The 18576-nt window shown below is 49.7% G+C and overlaps 1 protein-coding gene across 5 annotated transcripts in view; it reads right to left on the bottom strand.

Moving 5' to 3' along the window:
- ANGPT4 (angiopoietin 4) overlaps nt 1-18576 on the bottom strand; it is a 59369-nt gene that overhangs the window by 5181 nt on the left and 35612 nt on the right. The window contains exons 8-10 of one of the 5 annotated variants that reach the window (XM_038571871.1): nt 14511-14641; nt 13460-13658; nt 5881-8819 (exon numbers count right to left, since the gene is read on the bottom strand). In XM_038571871.1, the coding sequence (XP_038427799.1) occupies nt 13498-13658; nt 14511-14641 (292 nt within the window). In that variant the 3' untranslated portion in view covers nt 5881-8819; nt 13460-13497. Of the gene's footprint in view, nt 1-5880; nt 8820-11792; nt 13659-14510; nt 14642-18576 lie in introns of those variants that run through there. The other 4 variants (XM_038571869.1, XM_038571868.1, XM_038571872.1 and 1 more) reach the window with 4 other exon arrangements.

Here is an 18576-nt window from a genome sequence, read left to right as displayed (position 1 = left end):
TACCTGAGACCATGGTCCCGGTGCCAGGCTGCCTGGGTGGGGGTGCTGTGGGGAGCTGGAAAGGAAAGCCACACTCGTGTGAGGCCCCTGGGCTCTCAGCACTGCACTGCAACACCACTTCCCTTCTGAGCCCAGACGTGCGGGTTTTCCAGGCATCAAGAACTTCTGAGGGTTTTCCAGGCATCAAGAGCTTCTGCGACACCAGCTGGGTGTCCCACAACTGAAGTCCATTCTGACACACAGGACCACTCTTCTTTCACTTGCTTCAATCTCGACATGCTTCTGAAAACCGGCTATAAAACAGAGGTTCCCAAGGCTCCCTCTTCAGGTTTGACTAATTGGCTAGAGCAGCTCACAGAACTCAGGGAAACTGTTTACTTACTACATTACCTGTGTGTTCTAAAAGGGTACAAGTCAGGAACCTGGAAAAGATGCCAGAGTATGTGGGATGGGCGCGGACCTCCATGTTCCCTGGGGTGTGCCACACAACCTGCTCCTCCATGTGTTCACCAACCCCGCAGCTCTCCAAACCCTGTCCTTTTTTTTTTTTAATATCTTATTTACTTATTCATGGGAGACACAGAGAGAGGCAGACACACAAGCAGGCTCCATGCAGGGAGCCTGATATGGGACTCCATCTCCTGTCTTCCGTCTCCATGATCACGCTCTGGGCTGAAGGCGGCGCTAAACCGCTGAGCCACCCCCTTTGAGCCACCCCCTTTGAGCCACCCCCTTTGAGCCGGGCCACCCCCGGGCCACCCCCTTTGAGCTTTTCATAGAGGCTTCATTACATAAGCACGATTGATGAAATCATTGGCTATTGGCCAAGGATTCCACCCCCAGCTCCCACCACTGCCCACTGCTTGGAGGTGGGGCCTGAAAGTCGGGTCTGCTTTGGTTCCCTTGGCAACCAGCTCCCAGCCTTGGTGCTTTCCGAGAGAGTCACCTCATTAACAAACAGGTGAGTAAAGAGAAATTCCTTTTACCATCAGGGCTGGAGAGCATTTTCAGGAACCAATGACAACTGACCAAATATAACAGAAGATACTCTCATGGCTCTTATTGTTCAGGAAATTCCAAGCATTTAGGAACTGTGTGCCAGAAATGGAGATGAAGACCAAATCTATATGTTTCTTATTATAAACCATAACATCACAGGAACCTAGTAAAACCTGCCACCCACACAGGGGCGCTGGGGTCTGTAGCCTGAAGGCAGTGAGTCCTCAGAAAGGCCTTTGGATGTGGGCCATCCCGGTCAGAGAACTGAAGGCTCCTCCTACTCCATGACCCCTGGGACAGGGGTTGCCCAGAAGCATCCCTTTGATAGCAACTTTGGTTAGTTCTTTTCTTCCTCAAGCTTAACTGACATCAGTAAAAATAGTACTTATATGCCACATGGACTATTTGTGGTCATTATTTGCTAATTCTCATACCTCTGCCACATTGGATCAGTTATTACAGTTCTGTGAGGTGTTTTATAAGGCATCAGGAGAGAATGGAAAAATTACAGCAAGTCATTTTATCTCATTTTCTCGTTTAAAGAACAGGGAGGTCAGCCCAGGTGGTTCAGTGGTTTAGCGCTGCCTTCAGCCCAGGATGTGATCCTGGAGACTTGGTATCAAGTCCCATGTCAGGCTCTCTGCATGGGGGCTGCTTCTCCCTCTGCCTGTGTCTGTGCCTCTCTCTCTCTGTGTCTCTCATGAATAAATAAATAAAATCCAAAATAAATAAATAAATATAAAGAACAGAGACCAGGGCACCTGGGTGGCTCAATTAGTTAAGCATGTGACTCTGGTTTCACTTCTGGTCATGATCTTGGGGTCCTGAGATCAAGCCCCACATCAGGCTCTGCACTCAGCAAGGAGTCTGATTGTCCCTCTCCCTCTGCTCCCCCCTCAAATAAAGAAAGAAAATCTTTAAAGAACAGGGACAATTACATGCTGGGCTGTGAGGACTAAATGAAATATTGTGTTTTCTCAATTCTAAATGGTAGTAGCCTCCATGTCTGGTGGACACTATGAGGAACTTTGGGCATGAAGACAAAGCTGTATCTTGTCTCTAATGTCTAATTCGGTAACTTTTGTTCTTTTAAACAGCTTTATTGAAGTTAAATTGACATGTGATAAACTGCACATACTTGAAGTGATTCATTTGTTAAGTTTCACCATATGTGTGCACCTGTGAAACCACCCCCATGGTCAAAGTAATAAGCATGTGCATCACCCATAAATGTTTCCACATGTGGTGAGTTAGAGGACGATGTGTCTCATAGCAGGGGCTCTGGAAGTTCTTATTTGTGATTTTTAAAAAGAGATTTATTTATTTATATGGGGGGGGGAGAGAGAGAGAGTGGGCGAGTGTAGGGAGGGACAGAGGGGCAGAGGGAAAGGGAGAGAGAAAACCCCAAGCAGACTCCCTGCTGAGCATTGAGCCTGACTCAGGGCTTGATCTTATGACCCTGAGATCATGACCTGGGATGAAACCAAGAGTTGACACTTAACTGACTGAGCCACCCAGATGCCCCTGTTTGTGATTTCTCATCTCAGAAAAGATGAGAACAGTTGTTCAGGGCAGGTCACCACAGCATGACTTAGTTGTGAAGCCCGGGGAGGACCACAACAGACACCTGACATCCTCTGCTGACTTCTGAAACCCTTCACAGCTGGGCTCTTGTGCCATTTGGGTTTCTTTACTCTGTAGGTAACAGAAACCCAACTCAGAATTGCTTGAGCAAAACCAGACCTTCCATTGGTTCAAGGAGCTGAAAAGTCTGCAGTGATGCTGGCTTCTGCGGTGGTGGGGGCGGGGGGGCTGGTTCAAGACACCGACATCATCTCCAGACCCTGCATTTCTCTTGTCCTCATGCACAGGCAGGCTCATCTTGGAAAGCAAAATGCCAACAGCATTAAGCAACACGGGAGATGAGGCCAGAAAGGTAGCAAGGTGTCAGATGCTCCTCACCTCTCTGCTCAGTTTTCTTCTTTACTCTGGAGTCTAGTGGCCATGGGCAGCCATGGAAGGATTTTGAGCATGCGAATAACCTGATTTTATTTGAGAAGATCCCATCAGCCAAGATGCAAGGCCAGAATGGTCATTACAAACAAATTCATTCTCTAAAAATCATTTCTTGTAGAAGAATCACAATGGAGTTAGCACCAGGCAGCATTCTGGGTGCCTTTCTTGAGATCTCACATCTTCCCACATTGTCTGGGAAAAAAAATGTGTATTGCTTAAGATTTTAAGCCCCAAACAGCACTAGCTTAAAGAAGATAAAAATCTGTTTCTCACAGGGCTGGTGAGGCAGCTCTGCAAAGTTTCCATGCTCCTTCCATCATTCTGCCTCTGGCCCAGTTTGTGGCTTTAGTCTATCAGCTCACCTCATGGTCCAGGCTGCTGGTGTGCCAGCCATCACACCTGCACCTCAGGTAAAAGAAAAGAGGGAGGGCAAGGGTCCACCTCCAGTAAGTCAGCTTTCTTATTTTCCTGACTTGACATCTCTTCTTACATATAATTGCCCAGATACCAGTCACATGTCTTTTTTTTAAAAGATTTTATTTATTTATTTATTCATGAGAGACACACACACACAGAGAAAGAGAGGCAGAGACACAGGCAGAGGGAGAGGCAGGCTCCGTGTAGAGAGCCCGATGTGGGACTCGATCCTGGGACTTCAGGATCACACGCTGAGCCAAAGGCAGATGCTTAAACCCCTGAGCCACTCAGGTATCCCTCAGTCATATGTCTTACTTTAATATCAAAGAAGTCTGAGAAGTGTGACTTTTTATGGGCACATTACCACCCAATGTAGGGTGTGTGTGTGTGTGTAGTTAAAAGGTTGTATATTCCTTGATACTCTTCCCATTGAGAGGTGGGGTCTAGGACATCCTACTCCCCAGATCTGGGCTGGGGCTCATCTGAGTGCTTTGGCCAGTAGAATAGGTGGAAGTGATGCTTTTAAAATGTGATTTAGCATCTAGGTCATAAAAGGCCATGTATCTTCTGTTCATTTGGCTTAGGAACCAGGACGGACTTCGTGGTCGTATGACCTATTTAGCGGCATAGTGCCCTGTGTTCAGAAGGGCCATTCACTTGTTTTCATGCTCCTCTGCAGTCTTGAAATTCCTAATGAGTATATCTCTGCACTTGTGTTTTGTAAGTGAAGTCTGATGGGACAATGGAGCGAGTGTCTATGCAAGAGGGTATATGTACACTAGTTCCCTGCACTTTTTTTGAATATGGGTCTGCAATGCCTGCTATGTGGCTTCCATAACACACTGACCTTGTATGTAGGGTCCCAGGGCTCAGCAGGGCTCAGCAGTCCTGGTAAGAATGAAATATACCATACATGCACATGAGCTCTGAAATACTAACGTTGTAATTTCTTTTTAATTAAAAATTAAAAATTTTTAATTGTTTTAATGCTCTGCTGTCACATCTTAGAATTCTTAATTTTCTCTTTGAGCTCATGTATTGAAAGTGTAGTCCAGTGGGACAATGGATCATGCGTGTGAGCGGAACATGCACTAAGAGTGTCCACTGCTCAGATATAGTGTTCACAATGCCCCATGAGCATAGAATTCCAGTAAGCTCACAGCACATGGTCATTTGGTAGTTCTCCAAGTGGGTCAAGGTAAGCGTGTGAAGTCTATGATTGAGTAACTATGGGCACAGCCCGAAGAGGCTGTGCTTTCTATTTCAACCAGAAGTGCCTTTGGCCACAGAAAAAAGGCACTGGCATTCCAGGAAAACACAGACAATCCAGGAACTTGATCGTATCCTTTCTTATCCATGTTACTTCCCTGTATTGGCTGGCCAACCACCTGCACTGAGAATGATGACCCAGAAAGGAAGGGGAGGACAGGTCATCCCGAGTTCCCTGTCCCTTCAGCCTTCCTTACTCATGATAAGCAGAGGGTAGAGAATATTGGTAGAAGGTGTGCATATCAAGAAGTGAAATAAAAGTGATCCCTCGGTTTGGTGCAGCATTTCCACAGTCCTGGTAAGAATGAAATATACCATACATGCACATGAGCTCTGAAATACCAACGTTGTAATTTCTTTTTTTTTTTTTAAGGTTTTATTTATTTATTCATGAGAGACACAGAGAGAGGCAGAGACATAGGCAGAGGGAGAAGCAGGGTCCTCGAGGGGAGCCTGATGCAGAACTCGATCCCAGGACTCTGGGATCATGAGCTGAGCCGAAGGCAGACACTCAACCACTGAGCCGCCCAGGCACCCGTCCCCAATGTTGTAATTTCAGTGATTCCACATGTGAGTTAAATGCTCTCACATCTGCATTCAAATTGTCATTTTACAATATAAAGATGAATGGCAAAAATTTATGCAAATAATTTAAATAAAAAACAATTCTTTAGAGCAACACAAAACAGTAAATAAAAACAGCATGACAAGTTGAGAGAGAGACTGTAGAAGAAAAGGAAGAAGTACATTTTCCTAATGTTTGAACCAGGGGCTCCCCATTTTCATTTTGCACTGAGCCCTACAAACCAGATTTCTGGTCCTGTTGGGAATGTTTGCTGATAAAATGCTTCCTCTCAGATCCAGCCATCATGGTATGAGGAAGCCATGGGCAAAAGGGCCAGTGTGGATGCTCCTGTTAGCAGTCCTCCCCAAGCTCCACCTGGGAGTCATCCCAGCCCAGGTGATAGGAACAAAGCCTCCAGATGACTCCATTCCCACATCTCCCAGCATTCCCTTAACCTCATCCCACCTCCATCCATCTGGGCCTTCCAGCTGAAGCCCAGCCGTCATGGCATTGAGACACACCCTCCCTGCAATGCCTTGTCTGAATTCCTAATCTATAGAATTTGTGAGCAAAATAAAATCCGTGGCTGTCGTTTTTCTGCCACCGAGATGGTATAGTTTGATATGCAGAAATACCTAAACTATGTACCATAGTTTATTCATTTGGGTTGATTCCCATCTTTTGTTAATACAAATGAAGCTGCAATGAATGAATAACTTTGTGCATATATTATGTATATTTAGGACAGATTCCTAGAAGTGGAGATTACTGTGTCAAAGGGTAAATGCATAAGTAATTTTGTTAGCTATTGCCAAATTCTTCTCTAAACTCTTATTTTCTCCCCAAATAACTTTGTGTTTATACTGTACTTGTGCATATATAATCTCCCCTCCTGACCTACCTATGTACATATAGAGAAACATACATAGACAAAAATGCACACATGAAGGTACAGCCTGGTGAATTCTCACAAACTGAACATGTGTGGTGACCCTCACGTGGGTCAAGAAACAAACAGTCCTCATACCCTAAAAGCTGCCCTAGTGCCTATCCCAGTAAATATTCCCTTCCACGTATGAATTTACCCCTATTTACCCATTTTCCTGTTGTCACTTCCAGTTGGGGGCTAATATGTTCTTTACTCCTTGATTTCTGTTATACTCATCAGAGCCTATCACACAGATGTCAGGTTTGTTAGATGCTCCTTTACCCTTCTGTTGGTTTATTGTTCTCAAACTAGGTTCCTGTGTAACCCTAGGGTCCTTTCTCAAATGACAAGAAAGAACAAAGGCATGGCTTGGCTTCTATCAGTTTAAAACCTTCCCCAAAACCTTTGGGGCCACCCCTACTTGTCTGCTAGCAAGCTTCAGGAATGACAAATGTTCAATGAATAATGGGAAAGCCTGTAAATCCCACAGGCTGCACTGCGAATAACAGTGGACATCATTTATAGAGTGGTCTTTTGTGCCGGGACAGGTCTTTCACGTACAGTAGATAGGCTTTCTCTAAACTTCAAATGTCTTGGCAAGATAGGTATCATGACCTCGATTTCACTGGGAGTTTAAACCCAAGTTCTGAGAGGGGAAACAACTTGTTCAAGGCTATGTGCTCACACTGGAGGACAGGGAAGCCTGTAGGCTCTGGGCTTCACTGTGGCGCTGGCTTCCTGCTGTTTAGATCATTACCTTCTGCATCCTCTTCTCAATCTGGCCCACAAGGGCCTGCCTACTTCGCCCCTTCCAGACCTGTGGCTTCTTCCCCTTCCTGAATGCTCTGAAGCTTTCCCCTGGGCCAGCCCCAGGGCCTTTGAATGTGCTGTCACCTCTGCCTGGAACACTGTTTTTCCTCTTCACCTAATTCATCCTCATCCTATAAGGATGCTGTCCTTGCTCCAATAGCGCCATATATTACCCTCTCATATTCATTGTACTTTAGGTTGCTTGGTTAATTTGTATCGAATTTCTGTCTATTTTTACCCACCCTGGACTATAAGTACCCAAGGGCAAGTGTTGATCTGTCTTGTTCACGGCCATGTCCTTAGTGCCTGGCACAGTTGCTGGCACATAGTAGTTAGTAAATACTTGATGAAGGAAGGGACCATCTTATTTGAGTCTCATGGCAACCTTGTGAAAGAAGGAGAGCTGGATTGCTCACTCTCTTTTTATGGATGAGGAGAGTGGGGTCCAGAGAGGGAAATGATCAGTCCAGTCTTCTGATTTGTGGTCACAGCCAGACCTGGGTGGCTGTGGTCCTGATGCCTCTCCCAGACACTCGACAGGCAGGTGAAGGCAGAAGGAAGAGGCCTCCAGCAGCTAGGAGGTTTCATCTCCCCAGATTAAAGTGGCCTGTCCCTGTCCCTCCCCTGCCCAGGCCACAGGAGGAAGGTCAAGGAGGTTGACAAGGAAAAAAGCTAAGTCCTACTCAGAAAAGATTTGGGGGTGATGAGCCTGTGGCCAAGTGTTCTGAAACCAGGGCAGGGAAGTCAGGAAGTCAGAAGCAGGAAGGAAGGTCCTGTCCCTGCCCCAGAGGCATCAAGCAGGGACAGTGGGCTTTTATTTTCCTGTGTGAGTTTCAAGCACTGGCTAGCTTCAGCTTGGCAATTGCTTATGTATTCATTTATTTTCCTTTAAACTTGGTCACAGGGAACATAATATCGAGGTGAAGGATGCTCTGGAGCAGGTGATTTGAATCCAGAACACCCTCTGTACATTCTTATGGTGTGACTTTGGCCAAGTGACGTCACTTCTATGGGGGTCAGTTCCCCGTTTGGAAAGGGGAGAGATGATAATAGTACCTATCCCATAAGGTTGTTGTGGGGCTTCCACGGAGATTATAAGGGAAGTTCTTCACGAGGTGCCTGGTACAGAGAAATAATCGGAGACAATATCAAAGAGAGCTTACTAGGTATAGGCTCTGTCCTAGGTGCCTTATAATTTGCTAAGCCCTCACGGGATTTTGGAGGCTTTTACATTATCCTTGTGAGACGCAGAAGTGGACTTGGGTCCAGCTCTCTGCAGAACCAGAGGACTGAGCCACTACACTGTATTACTTCCAGAGTAGCTACCGCATACTCGGAGTTCCATGCCACAGGGATGTGAAAGTCCAGTGGAAATGGACAGTTTCCCCAGGACAACTGGGGGATGGCCCACTGGGACCCTTTTTGCAGAAGGAATTCATCAGGCCCAAAGCCTCTGAACTCCAGTGTAAGAGCAGAGCAGAGGTGGAGCTAGAGAGAGACTTGAGCTGGGTGGTGAGGAGCCCTGATTGCAGGCTGAGCACAGGGTACTGGAGAGCCCCTGGACATTTCAGGCAGGGGAAATGACATGACTGTAGGCTAGGAGGGAGCAAACCTGGACAGGGAGCCCTATAGGGAGAATGCTGGGATATTCTGAGCAAAAGGTGAGTTTGGGATAACGAGGGAACGTGCTGGGGAGGAAGCAGTGCTGGATGTCCTGTTTCCCTTCCTGCTAGATGGGATATGGCACCTTTGGGTGTAGTGGCCGACGCTGGAGAGGGAGGCAGTCCACCAGCCATGGACTGCTCAGCTCCAGACCTACGGGCAAGAAACATATTTAACCTACTGGATTTGGGGGTCTTTTTGCTCCAGAAGTGTAGCTTGTACCGTAAGTCACTGTGTGGCAAGGCACTTGACTTCTCCGAGCCTCTATTTCCACCTCTGTAAAATGGGTAATACTAGAACCCATTAGAATTCAGAGATGGTACGTGTAAACTAGCATGGAGGAAGCATACAGTCAGTGTCTGGTGTTCCCACCCTAGTCCCCCTAGTTGACTCTGTGTAGGACACACTTCAAACTTCCCATTTAGCCTGAGGGCAAGACCCTTACTATCTCTTCCTCCATGTGACTTGCCCACTGGCACCCAGTGTAGGGCAGTGGGCACAATAAGGCCCTTAGTTCAGAGTTATCCAGTAACAGGATATGGATGACTCTCGGACAGAGATGATCACTCTCCCAGTATTTTACAGGGAAACTGAGGTCTAGAGAGGGGCAAGAATTTGCCCCAGCTCCACAATGACTCAGGCAAGGTGGGGCTGGATTCGGTCCCTGGCAGGCATTGGGGTAGGGAGTGATCTCTGATGTAGGTGCTGGGTGGGGCACTATCCAAGCACCCTCTCTCTTGCTCACTGTGGCTCTCTAGTCACACTGGACCCCTTGTAGTTCCTCATGATCACCTCAGGGCCATTGCACTTGCTGTTCCCCCTAGGGAATCTACTCTTCCTTGGCTGCCTCTTTCTCACTGTACTAGTCCTCAATAGAGGGCTTTCCTTGATCACTTGATGTTGGACCCTCTGTGATCTGTCTCCGCCTCCTGGTTGTTTTCTTTATTTGCAATATATTAATTTGTCAATTTAACTTTATAAATTAAAAAAAATTTGGTGTGGGCCAGCCTCTCCCTCTAGCCTGTTGAGTTCTGAGCACAGGACTATCTTGTTTGCTTCATCCCAATCACCGAGCTTGGCCTTGACCCAGGCAGATCCTCAACATCTACTTGCTGTGTGAATGAATGCATGTGTGCATTCACATGCATTCTGAATTCTAATGTTCCAGGCTGAATTCTAATGTTCCAGGCTTGGCTGTCCACCATCACATGGAATCCACATGATTTCCCTGTGCACTAGCTCCCAGCCTCCCCAATGTGCAGACGGGGAGAGTCTGAGAGTCTTCACGGGGTAGGGAAGGAATGTGTTGAGTGCTAAAGGCCATTGAACTTCGGTGACCTCAGGACACAGGAGAACCTCCACTGCGTGACCCTACATTAATCTAACACAAGAAAGTAACACGTTTATGCTGGACACGGCCTGGACAGACTCCATTCTCTGAAGCGCTGCCCCATCCAAAGATGCTGCTACAACACTGTTAGCTTTCTGAAGCATCTTTAAATGGGAGAGGTGAAAGCTCTCACAGACACCAAGGGGGAGGGAAATCTGGAAAATGGGGTCAAATCCCCCCAGCCAGCAAGACAAACCATCCTGATGCTGGCTGTTCCCCTACTCCCTGCAAAGGGCCATCTTTTACCTCGGCTATGGTTTTGGGGTAGGCACAGTGAGCTCTTCCCCCAGTGTGGAAACTGCTTTTGCTGAGGACACGCAGAGATCTTAGGAACAATGTGATTAGGTGCCAGCGGTAAAGGCAGACAGGTCTTGGAGAGCTTTCCAGAAATTTCCTTCAATCCTTGAAATAAGTGGAGGGGACCCTACTCCAGTATTTTTGCAGTTGGTGCCAAATTGCCTCAGAGAGGCCGGGATGAGGGAGGCAGCATGTGTGCTGGAGGTGATGATTAGCTGTGCCACCTTAGATGAAACCCTTTCCCTCTCTGAGCTCTAATTTCTTCATCACTAAAATGGGGAGAAGGCTGGTCTAGTGTAGGGAGAGGTAACAAGGATTCTGCATAGGAACCTGCAGAGTCAGGTATCCCAGAAGATAGTTCCTATGAGTAGCGACCCGGAGAGATCCAGCCAGGGCCAAAGCCACCAGCCATGCCCCCACAAGGGCCTGTGCCGCCTGGAGTCCTGCTGCTGGTCTTGTCCATAGCTGCTGTGGGTTGGCATCATGGTCAGGGGACTTTTTGAAGCCAGCAGCTGCTCTGTCCTTAGTGCACAGATGGGAAACACAGGCTCAGAGAGGGCCAGGGACTCTGCTCCAGGGACACAGCCAGGACAGCGAACCAGAGTCTGGCATCCCTGGACAGGCCACAGCTGTATCCTTGATAGTTGGGGGCAACTTGGGGGTGAGCTGGAGCCTGGAGCCAGGACTTGGGGGTGGGGAGATGGGAAATAGGAGTCAGAGAGATGGAAGGAAGACAAGTGATCACCAGTCTGGAAATAGTGCCTGGGAACTGCTAGTCCACAGGACTTGGATGGGACTGACCCTACCCCTGTTCAAGGCATGATTGGGTGACCCAGGTCTGGTCATTCAGACTCACAGTAAAAAGGACAGAGATGGGCACAGGAGCACCAGTCTCAGCTGGAGAAATTCATGCCTTTGCTGAAATCACTGGGACAGGGGAACTCTGCTTAGCTGGGGGCACATGAGCCCAAGGCTGCTGGAGTCACCTGTCAGGAGAGAACCTGACTGAGAATAAAGCCGACGTGGATGCAGGGCTGAGAGGTGAAGAGGGACGTCACTTGAGCCCCTGGATCTAACTGTGCCTGAATCCACCCCTAGACTTCTGGGTATGTGAGTCAGTCCATTCCTTAGGGTAGAGTTTCTATCCCTTGTGCTGGAGAGTCCTGACATGGAGAAGGAAGGAAGGTAGGAATGAAGGATGAATATCTAAGAACAGGCATCAGAGGGTAACCCAGATCAGCTTCTCAGCCTTTTCTAGAAAACAAGTACAGACAGGATTTACGCTTTCATCCCACCCAGAGGAGTCTGTCCCTGGGGCTCACAGCTTCGCCTTCATCTCCTTTCCCCTAGCTGATAAACTCTGCAGTACAAACATAAATGCCATGGATTAAAAAATAAGTGCTCACCTTACCTGGGTCCAAAAGAAATGGGGCACATACTAGGGGTGGATTTCCTCCCTCCATTTCCCTCTTTGGGAACTAACCTTTATTAGGCATCTGTTCATGCCATGCCCCGTTACAAAGCTGACATACATGGTTTCATCGCCTCCTGCCATGGCGCAGCCAGGAGGGAGCGTCATCTCCACTACACAGACAAGGCAACTGAGGTCTTGAGAGGCTGAGCCAGTGGCCTCAAGTCCAGGAGCTGGAGCAGGTCTGCCCAATTCCAGAGCCTGGCTCACGGCACGACACGGTTGTTTTTTTTTTCCAAAGAGCTCAGTCTTAATCCTCGCTGGCTTTGCTCAGGGGCCTGGCTGAGGTGGGACTCAAGGACAGCCACCCACCATCCATCCCAGCCCCATCCAGGAGAAAACCTCCTGAAGACAGAGGCACACCCTCGTGGAAGAGCAGGTTGGTCTCGGCTGGTCTGGGTGTTGGCTGAAGATGGCAGGACTGTGCTGGCCTCATCCGAACTGAGGAGGGTGACCGTGATGGGGTGGGCGGCAGAGCGGCCGTGGCCCCTCTCTGACCCTATCCTCCAAAAGAAGCTCGTGAGGAGCCCCTGGTCTCCCAGACCCAGGCAAAGGCTGGCTCTGCCCCACGCTCCCACCTCCCTTGAACCCCCAGCTGACTGTTGGATCAGATGGGGAAAGAGGGCTAGGGTCCTGGCTTGGAGGCCGGAAGGATCTAGACTTGAAGATGGGCATCCTGCCCAAGGCAGAGTGGACAGATCCAGCAGTCCTTGAACTTGAGCCGACGTGAGCTAGGGTTACAGGGAGTGCTGAGAAGGTAGCCTCCAGGCGGAGATCTGGCTTTCCAGGGCCAGAAGGAACCTGGCAGGACCCCAGCCTGTAGCACAGATCATAAACTAGATCCTTCTTCAGGGATGGCATGTGTCTTCTTTAACCCAAAGCTTCTTCCAGTTGTTTTTAGAGGCTGTTTGAGACCATCACTGTGTCTCTTGAGTGCAGATGGGGGTGGGGAGATGGGGAGATGGGGCTCCTCCTTATCACACTTGACAGACATTTTCCAAGGGCATCTGCAGCTCCGAGAGATGCTCTGGGATAAAGAGGGCCTATTTTCAAATAAGGACACTTGGAGAAAGCTGCCTACTCTAACCCCTTCACAGGTGGTCAAAAAGCATATCACTATATTAAAGGCTCTGACAAGTCCTGTAGCTAAGAATGCCTGTTTATATGGATTTAACCACGTGTTTCCCTCCCTCACTTTTCAAGGGGAGCCTGATTTATTCTCTCTGGAATACATTCAAGGACATGCTAGGGGTAAAGAAATCCTTGTTAGATTTTCTGAAGCCCCCAAAGACTTGATCTGAGCTCCAGATGCTGAGGCCTCAGAGGGGTGGGCTGTTAATTCCCTATTTCTTTGAGGACCTAAATTGAGTATGTTCTCAGCTCATTCAGGTTATCATGACCCTCAAGCTGGCAGGGTAGCCATGCTGGAGACAGAGGGAAGAGGACAGAGGGATACTGTAGAGGCAGGACCCCCCCATTACCCTTATTTCACAACTTGAAGGGAACAGGGGGCAGCTGACCCCCTGTCTCCTGGGCAAGGAGTGCTAGCTCAGGGGACCCAGGGTATCCAGGACAATGCCCTGGCACTGTGTCCTATGTTTGGGTCCGGCTTGCCCAGGGGATACCAAGTCCCACCTCTTCCTATGGGTCCAGCCTCCAGGCGCAGCCACTTGTCAGATGCCCACGGGACGCACCATCATGCGAGTGGCCCGCAGCGAGTAGCTGGGGCCCTGGAAGTAGTGCCAGCGGATGCCGTTGAGTTTGCGCACGTGGTGGCGAGCTGGGTAGTAGATGCCGTTGAGATTTGAGAGGCCACAGGCATCAAACCACCATCCTGGTGCGGGGAGAGGAAGATGCTTGGGGAGGTGGGGGCCAGCCAGTGGGCTGAGGGCAGCCCCCTACCCCGGGGACAGTCAGGGCCGCTGCCTCCTCCGGGAGGCCAGCTCGCAGGAGATGGGGCGGAGTGGATGGGCATGGTCCTGGGAGTCTCCCTGCTCAGCCTGCAGCCTCTGCATCAGCCCCCTGAGGGCCCCCCGAGTCTATGGGTCTATGTCTCTGTGGGGTCTGTCTGGATCTCTCTGAAGTCTGATGTATCTGCTTCTGTTTTCTTGCCTTTCCTGGCCTGTCTCTCACATACTGTGTCCGTCTGTCTCTCTGTGGTCTGCATTTACCTCTCCATCTGTCCCTCTGCACTTCTGTCCCTATGGAGCTCTTTGTGTCCACTGTTCTGTGTCCCTCTCATCTGCATCTGTCCCTGTCTCTGTGTTGCAGGAGGTATCTCCTCCTATCTCTGTCTCCCCTACTCATCCCCATCTCCCTCTGTCCTCCCCCCAAGGAACACTACCTGAGCCCCTAGCCCAGGTGTCCCCATCCTGGTCCCACTCGGTCTGGGGAACGGATTCTCAGGCCTGGGGTTGGGGCCCATCAGGCATTGCATCCCAGCCTCAGAGTTCCCCTAGCCCAGTCTCAGAGAAAGATTGGTGGTGCCTGTGTTAGGATGAGGGGAGATCCAGAGGGAACCTCAAGGACTCAGTGGGGGGAGGGATGGAGGGGGCACAGTCAGGTGCCCCAACCTGCACCCTCTTCCCAACAGCACCCAGCCGTAGGGGACCTGAGTGGGGAGGTAATGGGGGTGTTCAGCCAGGTGCACCTGTGGGCAAGCTTGGTTTCAGACCCCCACACCCACCTCCAGACAGCATCTGGGCACACTTGCAGAGGCAGTTGTCATTGTCTGCATCACGGGTGCTGAAGTTGGTGCCTTGCAGGACCAGGCTGCTCTGGCGCCCTGCTGAACCGCTGTACCCGCTCAGAGAAAGCCTGGAGGCCACCCGGAGGTGGTGATGGGAGTTGGGTCCAGAGTTAGGTTGCGGCTGGTTAAAGAATGGCCCCCCCCCCCCAAGAGGGCCCTAGGCTGGGGCTCTTTTTCAGTTGTTCTGAGAGAGGGTACTCCAGCCTAAGGTGCATAGGGTATCCTGCCCCTGGATTGCCCTCTCTGCCTGCTGCCTCCCAGGGACAGAGCACCCACTGTGTGCCAGGTCTCCCTCATCTCACTGAACCTGAGTCTTGGACAGGAGTGAGAAGGATCAAAATGAGAATACTAATAATGAGGACAATGGCTAACAGTTTTTTGAACACCTACTATGTGCTGGGCATTGTTCCAAGTGCTTTCTGTGGGTTAGCCCCTGTTCCTGGCATCCTCACAACACCTGATTATTTCCATCTTACAGGTGAAGATACAGAGATCCCTAGAGCGCAGGGAGGCTGCCCCAGGCCTCAGAATGAAAGAGAGTGAGATCCACAACCCAGCCCTGTGTGGCCTGCCTTGGGAGTTGTGTGCATTTTGCTTCCTAGCTGACTACTCTGCAACCCCAGCCTACCACCTCCAGGAAGCCTTCCCTGACTACACCAACCTACATGGATCTGTGCCCCAGGGCAACCGCAGCCCTGTGACTTGCACATCTGCAGCCAGCTGCGGGGAGGGTTTCTATTTCTCTGCCAGGCTATGAGATCCTGGTGGGCACAGCCAAACCTATACGGTAATTATGACCGTGAGCTCTGAGGATAGAATGCCTGGATTCGAATCCCAGCTCTGCCACTTGCCAGCTGCGTGACCTTGGGTGGATTGCTTCACTTGTCAGTTTCAGTTTCTCCTTTTATTAAAACAGTAATGGTAGTAATGTTAACAGTGATGAATTTGTTGGGTTATCATGTTCCGATGACCTCAGTGTGTGATGAGCCATAGCAGTGCGGGCACATGGTAAATGTTCAGCACATATAATGCTTTTTATCATTCGTCCCTTTGTTCCCCACTCTTGACACACAGCTACAGCTGGCACAGGCTTTTGCTCCTGATTGGAGAGGGTGTTGGGTGCTTGTAGCATTGGTAGCTGAGGTGGGGACCTGATTTGGAAAAAAGAAGGTCCTCTGGGTGGGGAAAAATGGACACCAGATGCGGCTGGGGCAGGGCCTGGGAGATGCCCCTGGGGGGATCAAGAGGGCATGTGGGGCCTGGGTTGTGGCCTGGCTCAGTCCCTGCACTTCCCACCATGGGCTCTGTCTGTCTGTAGTGAGGCAGGGGCATGGCTTCAGGGTCCAGGTGCCCTAACTGTAAAGCCCTAACTGTGCCCTTAAACATGTAATCCAGGGCTCCCTGTAAAAAGGCCCATCTGGCCAGGGGTTCCCAGGGATAGGGACAGGTAGATTGGCCCACTGGCTCACATAGTCCTGTCTTCTCTTTGTGGTCATTATAGGCTCCCCTTGAGGTATCAGTGATGGCAGTTCAAGGTCAGGCTTGGGGCTCAGACTGAGGTTCGGGATGACATTTAGGCTGAGGTGTGTGGAATCAGGGCTGGGCGAAGCTGAGCAGTCTCATGAGGTCATTCTAGCAGCACGGGCCTCCCTGCTGTCTCCAAGTCCTCACCTCAGGCTCTTCCTCTCCCCTGTGGGAGCCACAGTGAGGATCTTGTGACCTCTGGGGAATTCTCAAGTCAGAGACTAGAAAGCCCAATGTGGCCCATTGTTCAGATGCACTCTGTACATGTTCATGGCTCAAGCCTGGGGACCTCAGACACACAGTCTCTGGGTGTTCCTAAGTTAGACACACAAGGAGTAGCTTTCATGTGTCTGTGGATTGGTGGCTGGGGTCTGTGTGTCTATAATTGTGAGCATTTGGAAACAGTTCTTCATGCCTGTGTGTGTGTGCATGTTTGTTTTGAGTTTGTGCAGCAATGTCTATGGAGGCTCCGAGTGTGTGCTCTGGAATCTGAGTTTGGGTCTGGAATTACGTGTATTGGTACCTGTGAAGCACCTCTACATGTATGTCTGGGCATGTGCCTGTGCTGGTTTGTGCAACTATGTACTTGTGTGAGTCTATGCACTCTGTAGGCCCAAGCGTGCACCCCAGAGGTGTGGTGAGCCCCTCCGCATGTGCACATACCTCTGTGTAAATCTTGCACTCGTAACCAGATATGGGTGTGTGGCCACCTCTGAGGGGTGTGCGCCTGGTGGCTGTGTGCCTGTGCCAGTTTCTTCCTGTGGACCACTTCCTCTTGTAGGCTAATGTGTATGCCTCGGCCAGGCTCTAGAAAACCCCATTATTGGGTCTGACACATAAGGGTGCCCCTCATGCCCATGGCGCCCAGGCCCCAGTGCTGACTGGGCTTTCCTGTGCGCATCTTCCCCATCTCACCGGCCAGCTGACTATGGGGTGGGGGTGCGCACAGGGGCCAACATCTGTTCTGTCACTCTCTCTTTGGCCCTTCTCTGGCAGTTTCCAGGCCTGTGTTTTCCAAGATCTTCACTCCCAGGCTCCCGAACTTTTACGGAACGAGGGGGGAGTTCTTCCTTATGATCTTGAAAGAGACTTGCTCAGGTTTGTGGTATCTGTGGCCTGCTGGATGAAACTCTCTGTCTGCCTTTTTCCAAAACATCCCCTCTGCTTGGGATGCCCTTCCCAAGGCATTCTCTCTTTGTCTGGAGGATGCCCACCCTTTATAGGCCTTACCTCCTCTAGGGAGTCCTCCCTGTTTGCACAAGCATTTCTATGCCCCTGCACTTTCCCCATAGGCAGCTGCTGTCTTCCCAGGAGTGTGGGATTGCCTGTGGACATGCTCACCCCAGACACAGAGGACACACTGGAGTGTGAACCAGGGACTGGAGAGAAGAATGGCCATGAACTCACACAGAGCAGGCCAGCCAGGTGTGTGAAGGGCTGCCTTGGGACAGCAATGGTAATATTATTTGCTGAGCATTTACTAAGTGCCATGCACTGTGTTAATGCTCTACATGCAGTATCTCATTTGAGCTTTATAACATGTTGAATAAGGTAGGTACATCTGGCGCACCCATTTTAGATGAGAAAGTGGAGGCACTTCTTCAGAGTCACTCAGGGAGATAGGGATGGAGTCAGGACTTAAGCCTTGGCTTTGGTAGCTTAATAGGAGTCAGCAGGGTGTTATGGTTACTCACTGGTCAGCTTGAGTAGTGGGGGCATCCAGCTTAGCCCCACTTAGCCCAGACCCAGGGTATGGTCATTCAGCTCTGAACCTTGCAGTCTAAGGACTATTATCAGATTGAGATGGGTTCCCCTAAGGAGGATGCCAGGACAACTTAGCTGGAGGATCCTGGGGGCATTTAATAAGAAGAAAGAAGGGTGGGACACATCATTGAAAAGCTCTCCAAGATGGAATTATACATAAAGTGTAGGAGGACAGAGAGCCACCAGAGATTCCTTTGGAGGAAGTGACCTCTCTCAGTGGAGGCATTCCAGCCTGGCTGGATGATGACTATGGCTGTGGAGGAGATTCCAACATCATAGTAAGATCCAGATGACACATGAGGTCCTTTTCAGACCTGTGAGTATGAATCTCTGATTCCAATTCTGTTCTGTTCAAAGACAGGACTCAGTCTTATCTCCAAGAACCTTGAGTTTCTCAGAGGCAACATCATGTAGTGGAAACACCCTGAGTTTTGGTAGCAGAGAGATCTGAATTCAAATCCAAATTCTACTTGTAACTTTGGGTAGGAGACTTAAGCTCTGTGCCTATTTTCACCTCACTAAAGCAGGTACAGCAATGCTTATTTCAGAGTGTTGTAGGAGGACTAAATGGAGTAATATGCCTGGAACATAGTAGGTCAATAAATGTTCTTTCCTTTTCCTAAACAGAGCTAAGAATCAAGCCGAGGGAGGTGTGGGAGACCTTTATGTTATACTCATATGTAAGCCCATCCTGCAGTTAAGAAGCAGAGGTACA

This window comes from Canis lupus, chromosome 24 (assembly GCF_011100685.1).
Source record: "Canis lupus familiaris isolate Mischka breed German Shepherd chromosome 24, alternate assembly UU_Cfam_GSD_1.0, whole genome shotgun sequence".
Taxonomy (NCBI): domain Eukaryota; kingdom Metazoa; phylum Chordata; class Mammalia; order Carnivora; family Canidae; genus Canis; species Canis lupus.
The sequence above is the reverse complement of the archived record's forward strand: the minus strand, read 5'-3'. Positions and strand labels throughout refer to the sequence as shown.